General features: G+C 41.5%; 1 protein-coding gene across 1 annotated transcript in view; it reads right to left on the bottom strand.

The window, feature by feature from the left end:
• The window catches only part of pou2f2a (POU class 2 homeobox 2a), a 35,089-nt gene extending 22,533 nt beyond the window's left edge, over positions 1-12,556 (bottom strand). The window contains exons 1-6 of the mRNA XM_049750769.1: positions 12,456-12,556; positions 10,381-10,460; positions 7,770-7,826; positions 7,546-7,612; positions 6,869-7,150; positions 2,722-2,905 (exon numbers count right to left, since the gene is read on the bottom strand). Coding sequence (XP_049606726.1) covers positions 2,722-2,821 — 100 coding nt within the window. The 5' untranslated portion in view covers positions 2,822-2,905; positions 6,869-7,150; positions 7,546-7,612; ... (1 more) ...; positions 10,381-10,460; positions 12,456-12,556. The remainder of the gene's footprint in view (positions 1-2,721; positions 2,906-6,868; positions 7,151-7,545; positions 7,613-7,769; positions 7,827-10,380; positions 10,461-12,455) is intronic.
• Positions 12,557-16,226: the final 3,670 nt, after the last annotated feature.

The following is a 16,226-nucleotide window of genomic DNA, read 5'->3' as shown; positions in this document are numbered from 1 at the left end:
TGCAATGGAGACGCCCACAGCATTTGAGAACAGAGACAGCGGCTCGATTTTCCACGATGATACACTACCTAATGTTTATTTTTATTATTATTATTTTTTTAATCTTTGAATTTATTAGTTCACTAAAGAATTCGCTAAAAACTCACTGGACACGTTTCCATTTTACAGGAACTTGAGAATAAAATCATTGATTTATTTTCACACTAACCCAAGGGATCGAACCCTGCACCTTAGAAACCCAGTAAGCCGCGTTCATGCTTGCGTCTGCCGAATGCGGCAGGCATGGTCGCGTATCAACGCCGAAGGGGAGAGTTAAGAGTGTGAGAGCGTGAGAGGTCGCAAGCAATCATACAGATGCACGGCCACGGTCAAAGGTGCAGATCGCAGCCAGGCAGACTTGCGGCTAACAGACTTAGCTAAAGTGGCTTACGGGGCCCCGGCCCGGACGGCGGCGGGCAAATCCAATTCAACGTTAGCTGGGGAACCCAGACATTGCTGGTTTTTTTGTTTTTTTTTTCCATCGGCGGGGTTTCCAAATTCCAAGTAGGCAGCACAAACCGGGGCACCGACAACAACTGAAACGGGATGAGACAGAAAAACTTTGCACCAACGTCGACACAAGACCAGCCAAAAGTCAAGTCGAATCGCCAATCTAACACACATCCTTTGAAACAACTGTGCTCATAAACACTTTTTCAAGCGCCTTGGAGTGATGCAAGAAATAAAAACTTACCTTCACGACTTACCTTCACGGCCTCCTTCGGCATCAAAACATTACAGAAATTCATTTTTAACCGGAATTTTTTTTCTCAAAGCTATTTTCACTTCTTGTCACAAAACCATCCCGACTTTCAATCTTGAGGTAACAGAATGCGCATGGCTCCCGCGGCGTAAGATAAAGTGCAAAGGGGTGAAACATTTGTATGTTGACCATCATTAACCGGGTGCCGGTGTACCTAATCAAGTGCATGAAGTCATCCTCTCACCCTGTTAGCGTACACGCCTCATTCATTATTCATCTTTTCTTTGACTTTCATTTCTTAAAGCGTCGACGGACAAAATGACCCCCTCCCATCTCCTCCAAACAGTGATTACGCATCAGCCGTGAAACGTCCACTACACCCGCTGCCATTTTTTTCCCCTGCCTTTGACACCTACTTAAGGTGAAAGGCTGAATCACCCTGCCATGACTCACTCCCCCCTTTTTAAATCCAGCAGCAACCCCCCCCAACCCACACCAAACCCTGTCCCACCCCCACGGCGGCCATTAGATATTTCCGCCTGGATGGACTGAGCCAGTGTAGTGGGGATGGGTACAATGCTGGATTGGGGGGAAGATACTTTCGCATCCAGTCCCACTTGAACAAACACGTAAACAAGTACGCACACGTGTGAATGGAGTTGGGTCGGCTGAGATTTTAGCAGGATTTTGTACAGGGAAAAAAAAAATCACGGCAATTAGCCTCCCCTAAATATTGTATTTTTTTTAATAAATTGTATTTAAAAATGGGTGTATGGAGTCAATTCGATTAGAAATTGGTAGGACTTTTTCTTTTAACAAAAAAAAAAAAGCACTCTTGGTGAAAAAACTGCCAAAACTGTTTGGGTTGACTAAAATGTACGTTATTTTTTCAACCAATTAAAGTGACCTTTAAAATATGCCCTAATAATAAATTACAATAAAAAAGACAATCATAGTGGATGGAGGCCGGTCCACTAAGAATTTAGTAGGATTTTGTATGCATAAGAAAAGCACTTGACTTGTTTTTTGAAATTGACCTCGAAAACGAGTGTAGAAATAAATGATGTTAACATTTATTGCATTTATGTGGCAACTTTCTTGCAAACGACTATTACTCGCAGTGCGTTCACAACTCGTAATCGCAAAACATGACACACACACGCGTGTGTGTGCATTCATTCGAAACAACCGAGTGGCATTTTACAGGTGGACGGAGAAAATGTGCGACTATGACGGCTCCTAAAACGGCACATTCCATGACAAATGCACAAGGAGCCGCTATGCGATATTATCTCGTCTCTTCTTTAAGCCTGTTCCACTTATTTAGTACACTTACCTTGTGACAAGAATATTCTTTCCCGCCTGACATCGGCGACCAAACTTTCTGCCGAGCAACCCCCATCAGCCACCCCCGAGCTTTCCCAGGCCCGCATCAATATCCACTAATCGATAGATGACCGTGAACCTGACCGCAGGAGACGCACGGAAAGGATGCGGGACGAGGAAAACATGACAAATACACAAACGAATGCTAATTTCCGCATTAAAACATTTGAAGTTGAAATAGCAAGATGAAATGACGTTTACAAATAAAATAAATAAATGTGTTATACTTTGATAAATAAATGATAAATCCCCCCTGCATGGTTCACCTGCTTGTGAATTCGGTATACAGTACAGTAGAATAGAAAACTTTTGAGTCATAATTCAGGTGGAGGGTGTTACAAAAAAAATGTGCCGTTACTCATATTTTTGTTTCAGGTGAAGACTAACAAGTTTTCTCCATTTTTCCCCAAATTTCTCATTTGGCTTGCATTTTTGCTAATAAATTCAAACGAAACAACGGCCAATTATTTGTGATGTCCTCAATTAGTGAAAGTTCTTATTTGTGAAGAATATCGATTCTCCTCAATAGTGTCAACTTGTGATTATTGTTCTCATTCAAAATGCTGGGAAGGAGATTGTCAAAAATGTCTTACCGGGGCTGGACCGCGGAGCCAGCGACGACTTGAGTCTCCAGGCGCTGAAGTCGGACGCAGTTCTCTGAAAGACGAAGGGCACCGGCAGGGGGACAAACATGGTCCTCCGTCGACCTGGGACCCCTTCTTTGCTCCTTGCTTTTTATTGTGCTCTCCTCTCAGCTTTAATTCTCCCTCTGATCTTCTGTACGGACAAGAAACAGGAGCAGTTTTTGAGGGTTTTTCTCAAAATCTCGTCTTGAACTCTTTTTTTTTTTTTGGGGTTCTTTTGTTGTGTTTTTCCTCTTTGGAGGTGAGCGTTAAAAGCTGGGAGGGGGAGTGCAGGTGAGGCGCTAAGCTCCCGCTGGCGTGCGCATGGACAACATCGCGGCTCCTCGACGTGTAGCGCTGGGCTCGTGCGCTTCTCCCGACCGGAGGCAAAGTGTCCTATTCTCGGCTTGAATGGATCGCATGGGGAAAACAAAAAAAGTAAAATTCCGGCCGCCGAGCGGCTGGCGATGGCTGATCAATTGACAAGTAAATCCATGCGGATGCTGCTCTCGGTTCTTTGGTACTCGATGGGATTGGCCTCCCCCCACCCCCCCTGTAACAACGGTGGTCGCGCTCCGTCGCCGCGCAGCCTGAACGCGCTCTGCTGCTGGCGAGGTGCCTCAGCCAGGATACAAGAGACAAGAGACACCCACCCCCGCTTTTACACACACACACACCCAACCCACCCCCACTTTTTTCCTCACTCTCTCCTCCCCCCCCCACAGCCCCCCCCGACACACACACACACACACACAAGCGCATTGAACAGATTTTGACAAAGGTGAAAGGGCCAAACGTATAGAAGTGTATCAGTCCAAACTCAGAAATTCAAATTCAAAGTCGGATGGTACAGAAAATAGTTCCTGGTATTTTCGTGAGCCACCTGAGTTTGAATTTGTATTGAACGTAATGAATTTTTATACACTTGATTTTTCCACTATATTTTGTACACAGTCCTAACGTTCTAATTCAAACTTCAAATTCAACCTCATCTTGCTTTTTTTGGTCTCGTATTTACCGGTCAATAGCCTTGGCACTTGTAACACACAGGGACGTAAACGCGCCGATCCAGCCAATTGATCCTCTGAAAACGTCATTACAATGAAGCCAATAATCACATCATCACATCAGCTGGGAGGGCATCGATCGCCGCTTCCTCACACACACGCACACACACACACACACACGCATTTGATGTATATTTCAGTATGTGACTCTCTGTTTCGTCCTTGTTATGTTTACATAGGCGTTAAAATTTGGAGTTTGAAAGAAAGTTTCCGAAAAAAACTCAAAAGTTACTCAAATTTAGGCAACTGTAATTTGAATCAATTACTTGCGCCTCATGCTAACGTAGTCTGTAGCCTAGTTAAAAGTATCTTCCTGGTAGGTATACACAGACACAGACTATATTAGATGTAGTAAGGCATTGGATTACTACTAGTTACTCCAAACTTAGTGACACGTTAGCGGCATGTATGCTTTAGAAAGCAGTACTGTCAAGGCACCAACCACACTATTTGTAGCAACAAAAGCGAATAGAGACGTTGACTGTGTGGAGTGAGTAAGCGCTACAGATCATCATGGGCGCCAATAAAAATTCTTCCAAATACACTAATCAATACGGTAAATATGGCAGTCAATATTCAAGCGCGCCGTTCTCCTCCTCGCGCACTCCTGAAGGGAAAGGGTGTTAATAAGTTATTGATCCGTTACGGCCCCCGCGGGATCTCTGGCGGCGCTTTACATCGCAACGGATACGGCGAAAGCACTGCTCAGCTGACTCGGACGCCATCGATATTGGAAGCGGAGCTCTTCGGCGTGACAACGAGCTTCTGTGGGTGGGTGAACATTAGTACACAGTAAGCGCATTAAATAATTTTTAATGAATTGTAATGCATTATTTTAAACGATGATTTCACAATGAGAAATTGTTTCATCGAAAAAATCATTTAAATATAATGAAATTCATTGTGTACTATTGTGCAATAAACAAAGTAAAATTGTATTCTTGAAATTGACTAAAATCCTACCAAAATCAATGGGAAAATTGTTCAGATGTGTGTGTAAAATGTGTCATATTTATATCAAATAATTGGTAAATTAGTACAAAGGCAAATTACTTTATGATCAAACTGTATCATCATGATGATTATGACAGTTGATTAATTTACTCTTCTGTTTTATATCTTTTACATACACATGTTGCCTATTTTTATATTTCACAATATTGTTTTATTAATATTTCAAATAACTAATCCAATTGAAAACAAAAAAGAATGTACACATTATACTGAACAATTTTTAAGCAAAAATGGGCTCAATCCATGCAATAGCTAATCCAAGACTCATGATGATGTAAATGTTAGGGGCACCAGATCAAAACGGATCATCTCAAATTCAATCCATGAAAATGGAGCATGCTGATCTTTGTTATGGGCAGGTTTGTTGCTGGTTTACGTATCGCTAATATTCTGTCCTCCACTGAGCTCCTGTCCTTCACTATGGTATCACAAAGGAGCCCCAACAAGCTAATATCGCACCCCCTTCGCCCCCTCCCAATGGCTCCCTCTCGCCCTCCCTCCCCATTGACAGATGACGTCCGCGTGTCCAATGAGCGAGCGAGCGAGCGGACGCAGCGACGGCTCGGCCCTCTGGAGCCCCCCTCTGCGGATAAAAGGCTTTGAGCGCCGAGGAGCCCCCACATCCCAACTCCTTCCAGACAAAAGCAATTATTTCTTGAAAAATATAGTGTGTGTTGTGCGTCTATCGCAGCTGGGGAGGCTGTGCGCGTGTGTACGTGTGTCTGAGTATATGTGGGGGTGTTTGGGTTTCAGGGAGAGGTGAGCAATATGGCGCATGGCCCTCATCAATAGCAATATGTTTTTTTTCACATTGTAACGCACACCTGATGATCACACGCATATATATATATGCATATATATATATATATATATATATATATATATATATATACACACACACACACACACACACACACACCCTCAGTGCATGTGTCAGAGAACTCACTGTTAAATGGCCGTGTCGTGTTGACAAACGAGGTGGTTGAATTAAATTCCCCCCCATCAATAATGTGGTCGGGTTAAAGGGGGAGGGTGTGTGTGTGTGTGTGTGTGTGTGGGGGGGGGGGCTGTTTCGCAATCAATACTGACGAACAATTATGTCACAAGCTGTACCGCAAGTGTGCTGGAACGACTAAATGGACCAACACAAGCATATCCCCGATATATTCCCAAAAACTGTATGGGGCGCAACCCAGGGACAGTATTACCATGGATACCAGAGGTTTTATGACGGGACAACCCAAATTCTTACCAATATGGCTGCTGAGTATCATTTTCTTACGGGTTGTGCCGAGGTCCAAAAACGAGTCAAAATACTGCACTGGCGAAAGGTATCGCTGCTTGCTAGCGTGACGTACCTAACAAAGTGCTTGTTTTATGCCAACACGCGGGACCTTTTTTCCCCCTCGTGGATTTACAAGCGGCGTGACGCACCACGCCGACGCCAAAGACGTCGTAACACGCATGAAGGCCCCGCTCTGGAACTGCCTAAACCGCTTAGCTCGGCACAAACGCAGCCCCAGCACGGCCGTCGGTAATGCCGATGACACGGATGCGGCTTTGCGAGCTGGCGTAACCTCTGCCGTGCGGATGCGCTTCTATGCCTGCGAGTCTGTGATATGACCGACTTCAACAGTGAGAGGATCAAGAGTGCAGGAAATGGCAAAAAATAAATAAGCACACCAAAAGAGGAAGTGGAGGGGGTGCACCAAATCTGTGTTTGGCTTCAAAAATGCTCCATTTTATTTGTAGCTCGCAATTTTTTAGCCAAAAAAATAATGGTGTGTGTGTCTGGTGTCTTGAAGGGATTGGTAAGGGTTGGATGGTACCAAATAATTAAGCGAAAATAGTTTTTGAGGGTCTCAGAGAGGATGTTCAGACTTGTTCAATTGGGTGATCTTGTGTGAAATTCTTACAATTGGTATGAAATTTTGATAATTTCCTCAACAAAAAAAATTTATTCAGGGGAGTTCAAGGGAGGTAAATGATGTTATTGTAGCTAACAAACAGCTTTTCACAGCATGTTTTATACTTACACTGGGTATTGACTCCTCGTCTGAATCCTCATTCTCTTTGTCCTTATCCAAAGTCATGTTTCCTCTTTTTGGTGACATGCTTGCCACCTTATCAAAAAGTGGTTGATACTCTGCAAAGCAAGGCACCGCTCTCGTGTCTTTTGGGCTCAGGTTGACGAATCCACATCCAGTGCCCGACATAGTGTCGGCAGTTGATGTCCACAATGGAGGGATGCACTCTTCGCGTCAACGTCGATTCCTTCAGCAAAATGTCACTCGGAGCAAGGTGTCGCAAATCATAGGCTGCAAGATAATATAGCACAGAAGCAGTTGAAGCCTGGGAAAAAAATATTGTAAAACTGCAACCTTGGGGAGTCTCTAATCGACAGAATGCTACTGCCATCCGTTGAAAACCATGTCACACAAATAACACATTTCTCAGAAAAATATCTACATAAAATCCAGAGGAAAATTATAAATACCAGTTATGCGTAAAATCCCTCAAAATATTCCACAAGCGCAAAGTAAAAACTCAGAAAGGTATAATCGCATTCCATTTTTCTGAATGTCTTATACTTAGAAGGGTTGCGGGTGTGCTGGACCCTATCCCAGCTGTTTTAGGATGGTGGGCGGGGAACATCCTGAACTGGTTGTTAGGGCACACATAAACAACCATTCGCACTTTAATTCACACCTACAGAAAATTTGGAGTGGTCAATCAGCCTTCCAAGCATGTCTTTGGAATGGAGGAGGAAACTGAAGAACCTGCGGGTACAGAGAGAACATGAAAACTCCATACAGAAAAGCCAGAGCCAAGATCGATAACAGAATTAATTGCAGCGTCCGTGCATTCGTCCACCGGTGTCGCCAGGTCGGCTAGTCGGTCAGTTGGTTTCCACCAACCTCTTTGCTTCTTACTTACGTTGCAGCCACATATCCCTCTTTCCAGACACATTGGTCCGGTTATCCACTGGTGTGTCTTGGAGAAAAATCAAAAAAGATATAATCCACAAGCAAAAAAAAAAACAAACAAAAAAAAGGCATAATCCACAACCAGGAAAAAAAATCCACAAGCGAAAAAAGGCAAAATCCACAAGGAGGAAAAAATAAATAACAAAATGTATAATCCACAAGCGAAAAAAACTAAACAAAAGGCATTACACACAAACAGGAAAAGAAATCAAAAAAGGTATAATTCACAAGTGAAAAAACTCAAAAAGGCATAATCCAAAAGGAGGGGGGGGTAAAAAATCAAAAAAGGTATAATCCACGAGCGAAAAAAGGCATAATCCACAAACAGGAAAAAAAAAAATTAAAAAATGTATAATCCATAAACAAAAAATAAACCAAAAAGGCAAAATCCACAAGCAGGAAACAAACAAAAACAGGTATAATCCACAAACAAAACAAGCATAATCCACAAGGAAGGATCAAAATACAATCCACAAACAAAAAAAAATCAAAAAATATAATCCACAGGCAAAATAATCAAAAACGCTATAATCCAGAAGCAAAAAAAAATAATTCCTCTTGTGAAAAGAAACTACCCTTACATTCCACACTATTATTTGTGACTTTGAGTATGTATGGCTTCAAGAGTCGGAGCCTCGCCCCGGTGAGTGACGTGGTCGTCAGCAAATATACGTGAAGTAAAAATGATCCCTGCGAAGTGTTGGTGGAAATGTTACAAGTGGAAATGTATCAAGTGTGGACAGATACAAATAAATGCTTACTCAAGTGCGCACACACACACACACACACACACACACACACACGCGCAAGGAAGAGACAGTGAACGCGTGCGAGTAGATTTAGAAGCTGAGATCAATGAGAAATGTAGAAATCAATGAAGTTAGCGGAGGAGAATCAATGGCGCCTAATCGGGATGCCGATGGCCCAAGTAAAAACAATTAAGAAGGAAGAAAAATGTTTAACTGCCATGAACTCGAGGGCGCATGCACACACAGACACAGACACAGACACAGACACAGACACAGACACACACACACACACACACATAGACATGTGTTTATTTACTGCTCGTCAATGCACAAATATATTTGAAGCTTTAATTATGATCTTAAAGGGGGAGCCTGTCAGAGTGAGGATGTTTCAGGTTGTGGTTACCACGGTGATAGTCTGGTATACGCCTCATTTCATTCGTCTGTCAATCACCTGCTTTGTCCACTTCCGATTGGTTGTTGTCATATTTATGTGGCGGATTCCCCCGACATGTATTATTCTAAGAGTAATTTTGAAAAATATCAAGTGTTGTTCATATTATCTAATATTAAACATGTATTTGAATATGAATATGTTCATTTGTCCTATTAGGTGTATAAAGACCTTTTTAAACTATATATTTTGAAAATATTTTAGTATTTGTTTAAAAAAATGTTTTACAGTATTCAAATCATGTATCTTTAGATATGCATATGTAGTCTCATTTACAAAATAATTTTTCAATGTGTAACATGGTCATTAGTTCTTTCATTAAAAATTATAAATATATTTATTAAATCATTTATTTGTAAAAATATTTTAATTTTCACAATTTTTTTACATTTAGAGATTTTAATATTTAGAGTAGATCATGCAAGAATTTGTTATAAAATACTTTGTCATCATTTATGAGCACAATTTTGTTTTTTCACTCAAATTTAAAGATATATTTTACAATGAAATGTATTAATCATTTATTGCTATCAAAGTTTAAAAATTTGATAAATATATTTTTTATTTTTTATTTTAAATATTCGTGTGTGTGTGTGTGTGTGTGCGTGTGCGCATGTGTGTGCGTGTGTGTGTGTGCCGGGTTGTCGTGGGGCCAATCAATAGCTGACTTGCGACCCCGCTACTGGCGGCGGCGCGGAAATCAATTGGTCCGCCCAATAACTCAGGTCGGCGTGTGGATTAGTGAAGTGTCCACTAATCAGGGAGTTAGTGAACGTGACACGCCGCCTATTAACCTATCGATACGACACTATTGACGAGGCAGGACACGCCCCCCCAAGCAGAAAGTGTCGGGGAAACCCCGAAAACGATGACATGCAATTACCAGGAATCAGAAATTGTTTCTCGATCTCGCAAATTTTTACCTACTGCTATAACATACAGTACAATAACGCCGGTGCTCCACAGGACTTCACTCTGCATTCAAAGGATGTTGTGACTTTTTGTGGATTTTTTTTTTTTTTTTTTTGTCAGGATTGAAGACAGAAGAAGCAAAAAATGATTTTCTCCTTAAAACAAGTATTTGATGCTGCGAGCCAAAATAAGCAAAGTGATGCAACAACGCGACCGTAAGAGGCGGATGAAGGCGGGCCTCCCACACACGCAGCCCGGATTAGGAAACATATGCAGCCGAGTAGTAAAGGATTAAGGGGTGAAGGAGAGCGCTAAAGCGGGAGAAGAATGTTATGGGGAGGAGGCCCACGGGTGGTGGGTGGGGGTGTTCAGGGGGCTTGGCCGGACGGATTTCCAGCCCCACTTTCATCCTGCCTCCTCCTCTATTTCATCCTCTTCGCACTCACCTTGGTCTTTGAAGCTTCGCACGGCGGCAGCTGAACGACGGAGGCGTTGGGTCTGGCCTATTTGCTGGACGCTTCTTGAACTGCAATCACAAAAAGATTATTATTCACTGGGAAATGAAGAGAAATATAGAGGATAAAAATAAATCATAGCCAACTTAACTTGAGGGAGGCGTACTTAGTCCAGACAAATGCATCCTAGATTTACATTTAAAATATTTGTATGACCTGACACAGAGGAACTATTTATTTCTTCTCAAGTGAAATTCTTGGACATGAACTATGAACTATAAAAATACTATTAGATATTTTTATATTTAGTGTTTGACTAATTCATGTAGCCTAAAGCCACTTCATAAATATATTATTAAAAATGGGATGAAAAGTAGATTATTGTATTTAATGTGCTCATTCATTTCATATACACAAATTAAAAGAGTAAGTCCATTAAACTTCAAAAGACAAACTGCTTTTTCAATTTTGTACATTTTAGGTGACAAAAATGTATCTACTATATCTACTTCCCAATGTCTGAAAAATTTTAACACCATTGTCATTATCTTTTGTGTAAGGAGAGGGAAAATATCTATTCAAATCAAATAGTATTTTTTATTATTAAAAGCCATATCGCTTCGTGTTAAACATACCAGCCCTGTGTTTTAGTATAAATAATTATCCATTAACACTCATTTGATATTTTCTCCTCCATCTGTCCTTTTGCTCGACCTTTGAGGGTCCATGTGGATGGGGTTAGACGTCTGGGATAGCGCTGACCTTTGCCTTCTATGCAGCTGGACAGCACACTCACTCGTGTATGTGTGTGCGTGTGTGTGTGCGTGTGTGTGTGTGCGCGAGGGGGGTTGGTCCGGTCGCTCTGTGGACGACAAGGTCAAGCCGCATGTCGCCTCCATCGCCGTCGAAGAACAGGCCGCAACACTATTGATCAAGGTGGAAGCAATCGATAGGCGCACTAGCGGCTTCCCGTTTCTTCATTATCTGAGGGTTAATATCTCATTAGCGGCTATTATCGCCATGGCGACAGGCGGTCAGCAACACACGCGCGCATGTGACAACTCCCAGCCTGCATCACACGCGCGAGATGTCAGGATTATTGGAAATCAATCCAGGAGGAGTTGGTGTTTTCCTGCGCCATCGAGTCAAACAACATGGCGCTTCCGGTGATGTCACAGAGAAGATCGCAAGACTGCCTACTAAAATCGGAGGACAAATGGAAATAGGGATAAAATAGCTTCCAGGATCAATTTCTAATTTTAATTTCATGCTTTCATTCATGCACATGAAAGAGCTGTCATGAGAGACATGACTGTAAAAGTTTTGAAATTAAATAATTTTATTTTTCTTCTGGCAGATGATGCCTCGGGAAATTTCGTATACATTAAATCTGGTGGCGGTGACCCTACCACAGATTTTTAGACAACCACTATGCTCTGCTAATCTTAACACAATTTTATCTCAGTTTGTTATATTGTAGTTGCCTAACACGACACTATCATGGCACCCCATGTTTCGATGTGTGATTTAAAATGGCCGTCTCGTCCTTAACGACCGTGTCGTGGAAGTCCCTACCACCACCACGACCACCATCATTATTGCTACATAAATTTCTTTTTTTATCGCTAATATCGCTACATAAATTAATTCCACTTTTTTCTAATGGGATGTCGAATACAATAATAATAACATCAAATGTTCTATTCATTCTCTCTCGTTCAACTTTGAGCTCTTAGCCTTGCATTCTGTTTAATTCATTAAGAAAACTTCAATTAGCGCCTCCCCACTCCTCCCTTCACTTTCTTCGTGGTCTGTGGAAAACCTTGGACAGTTGTGTTGATTTAATATATTAGATACTGATTTAAAATATACCAAATATACCAGAATAGAAAATGTTAGCTAGTTAACAAATTACAATGTCGTGTATTGGTGCTAGCTCGTTAGCTACGCTATTGCTACATGGCCATACAAAAAACTAATACGACCTCACTAAAACTCGCATTAAAGCTTTGTATAAACTTTCGTCAAAATAAAGTTTGACTAATATGTTAAAACATATGTCTTACCTTATTTTTTCGTTTCGGCGGTTTTTATCTCCTCCCCGATGTGCAATTAACTACAACCTGACCGTTTGATCGCGAATGAACCAATCACGATGACGTATTTGTGACTGACGGGTCCATCTTCCAATGAAATGTTCATATTGAGGCTACGTCATCACACAGTTCAATGTTCACATTTTATCTACCTAGCAACATACAGATTAGCTTCTGTAGCCTTTAGTTGGCGCACACCGGTTGTGTTTCACGTTAAAATGGTCACTCGAAAAAAACTCTCACTTGTGAAACAAATAAGAATTATGATGAGCAAAATTTTGCCAACGAACATAACAAGACGCAAACTATGACTCTGGGGAAAAATGTATTTGAATGTGCACTGAGAAAGGCCATCAGCCTTGCTTTTAATCATAATTAAATGTAACGTTATTTCAGTGATAAAAAGATTCACTGCAGGATTTTTTCATACTAAAAGACACAAATGGCCCGTACAGACAAATAAAGGTGACTTTTTTTTCTTCTTCTTGGTCTTCCTCTCCTTCTATTAAATAATTGTGGATGGCAAACAACGACCAGATGCATAGTAGCGCTACCTACTGTACAGGAGTGTGTAGCACGCATGTGCCGACTTTTACAATCCACCCATCAACCTTGTGTCGCTCAAATGTTTAAAAATTGCTACGCTCACACACCTGATGCTTTCAAGGCTTTTTGACGCCTGTGTGTGTGTGTGTGGGGGGGGGGGCAAAATCAATAAAATAAAATAAAAGAAACTCACCATATCAACACTTCAGACACTAATATTGCTGTTTTTATTGTTCTTGTTTGTTAACAGAAACGTCTGCTAATTCACGCAGTTGTTAAAGGGTTTTTTTTCTACAGTTGGTCACAAATTTTTGGATTAGCGGAGATATGATTTGGATTTTATAACAGTAATGTCCAATGGACGCGCTGGAGATCGTGGCAGCGCTCGATCCTCACAAATTAAAGAAAACGCACAAAAAGTTCATTATGTTTTTATCGTATTTCTTAAAACACGATACAATGCTCTTAAATGTACACCTGACAGTTATTTTTGTATTTATTATCATTGTAGTCTATAGGGTTAAAAAAAATCTAGAATATGAAAACGTTGTAATTATCATACATAATGTAGGATATTAGAAAGACCACATTTTTATTTAGTACTTGCAACAAACACTAGGATTTATATTTAAAATGTTTTGCATTTTTTCTGATGAATTTTGATATGCAGAAATATTTCAAACAAGCGGTTTGAATGTATGCATGCACGACAAAACAATTCATCAACGAGAACAAAAACATTTGCTTCAAATGCGCTCAATTATCAGTGTGTAAAACATGAATGAAAATGTTTTAAAAAAAGGCAGTTATCCTGAACACAGTGTGCGTATAGATTTATTGATTTAGCACCTTAAATGAATCCAACTCGCAAGATCACCACGTTCGATGACAATAAATCTAACATTAGTTCATTTCTGATAACAAACAACAAGAATAAGCAGGTGAAGTCCGCGTGCAGCGCTTGCATGAAACGTTGCGCGTGCGTGCATGCTCGAGGATCGATAGCCAGGCGCGTGCGTGTCCTCCACGTCCAGAAAGGCCCATTGAACGGTGAGCCCGTGACGTCACCGCAGCCTCTCAGCCTTTTAATTGATTTGTCATAATGAACTCAAGTCTTGTCGGCATCGATTTCTGCGTCGGGCAGCTCATTAAATAACGTCGCCATTCGATAACAATTACACAACGACGCCACTAATAGAGCACGCGTGGGAATCTAAACGCCGTTTAAACATATGAGCGTGGCATTAAATAATGACACAAAAATATCGAATTGTTTAGACGGTTGAAAAATGACTCTGATACATTTGCAGCAGTAGAAATCAAATCCACACGCTGACTTTTTTTTTTTTTTGCCACTGAATGAGAGAATGAGGAGGCCAAATGATGAGAAGATGCAGATGGAAAAAGATGGAATGAGGAGTGGACCAAAGGATGAGAGGATGCATGTGAGGGAAAAAAGGAAAAGAATGAGAGGATGAGGTGAAAAGCGAGGTGTGGACAACAGGACGAGAAGATGAGTCGATGAGTGGGAGAGCATGAGAGAAGAAGGGAAGAAAAAGGGGAGATGACAGAATGTGAGGATGAGATGAGGCGAAGAGGAGAACAAGAAAACCAGAGGATGAAGGATGAGAAGACGTGAGGCGCAGACGGAGGAGTCTGAAGAGGCCGAGTACAAACAAAGCGTCAGCATCCGCGGGTGCAAAGGAGAACCCGGAGGAGGAGAAGGCGGGAGGGTGTCCTAAATGAAATGCTGCAAGGCCCCTGTGTTCTCGGCACGTGCCCCCCCTTCTAAAAAAAAAAAAAAAAGAAAAGAAAAGGAGATGCGGCCCATCTGGATTCTTGCAGCCTGCAAAAGAAAAAAAGCAAAGAAGGGAAGGAAGACAAGAAGGGAAGGAATAAGACATGAATGAATATGAATAACACGTAGGCTGCATTATTCACCTCAGGCTTTTTATTTTTTTTGAAGTTCATATTTTCATATCAGCACAATATGAACATAATAATAAATAAAACATGTAAAATACTTTACTTCTGCAAAAGTACTTATTAAAACAAAAACACACATTATATACCACCCATTTATTAACTTATACATAGAATAATTAGGAGATGCAATATAAAATGATATACTATTAATACAAAGACAAAAGTCTTTGTATTAATAGTATATCTTTTTTTTTTACCATCCGTGTATGACTGACTTTTATTGTTCTACAATTTAATAGAAAAAAAAATCAAATGAAAAGAGCACAAGTGGACACCTCTGTTTCACAATCCCCATTAACACACGCGCGTGTGTGCACACACATGCACACAACCAGTGCCCTCCAGGACCCCTCCCCATGACCCGGCGACCTAGGAGCCATGGCAACCCCCTGACCCATCCCGCCGTTGCCGTGGTAACAACCTTGGATGGAGCCCGTCTGACCAACACACACATGCGTACACACACTACAGAGACCCCCCACCCCCCTCCCCGCCAAGGCGAGGCGAAGCGATCGATATTCTATCACACAGAACAGTGGAGCGAGAGAGAGGAGGCCACGGGCCAGCCAGATTACTGGGGGGAGGCGTGGGGCTGGGGAGAAAGAGGGGGGAGGTGCGGGGGGGGGGGGGGTCTTGACAAAAAAAGGCATGTGTGTGTGTGTGTGTGTGTGTGTGTGTAGCAGTGAGGAAAAGGTTTTAGGGGAGGTAGGAGATGGAAAGATGGGTGTGTGTAATCAGGTAGGTAAGAGATTGAGAGACTCGTGTGGGTGTGTGGGTGCTCTTAATTTCTACTTTCATTTATTTTTAAATTGTTCTTATTCCGGGTCAAAATGTCGGAGTGAAAGCAAATAAATAAAAAGATGTGTCAAGATTGCTATTTTGACTCAATATATCCTTCCCTTAAATATGTAATCATTGAAAATGACTCCCAGTCTCTTCCCAAATATCTTTAATAAAAATAGCAAACTGGAATATTGTACTGCCACTGCATACTTACTGGCTGGGATGACGAATAAAGATATAAAGAAGACATATCACGTTTAATTTTTTTCAATAGACATTGCGCTGTTGTGTTATGCACCTTGGCCACTTGAGGGCAGTATATAGACTGACACGCATAAACATGAGACGCTCGCAATGGTTCAAGAGTAATGTACAGATATAGTTGCCATTCTTATAAGGAACAACCCCCCCCATCTGATACCAGGT

The sequence above is a fragment of the Syngnathus scovelli genome, chromosome 19, assembly GCF_024217435.2.
Source record: "Syngnathus scovelli strain Florida chromosome 19, RoL_Ssco_1.2, whole genome shotgun sequence".
In the NCBI taxonomy this organism is placed as follows: Eukaryota; Metazoa; Chordata; class Actinopteri; order Syngnathiformes; family Syngnathidae; genus Syngnathus; species Syngnathus scovelli.
The sequence above is the reverse complement of the archived record's forward strand: the minus strand, read 5'-3'. Positions and strand labels throughout refer to the sequence as shown.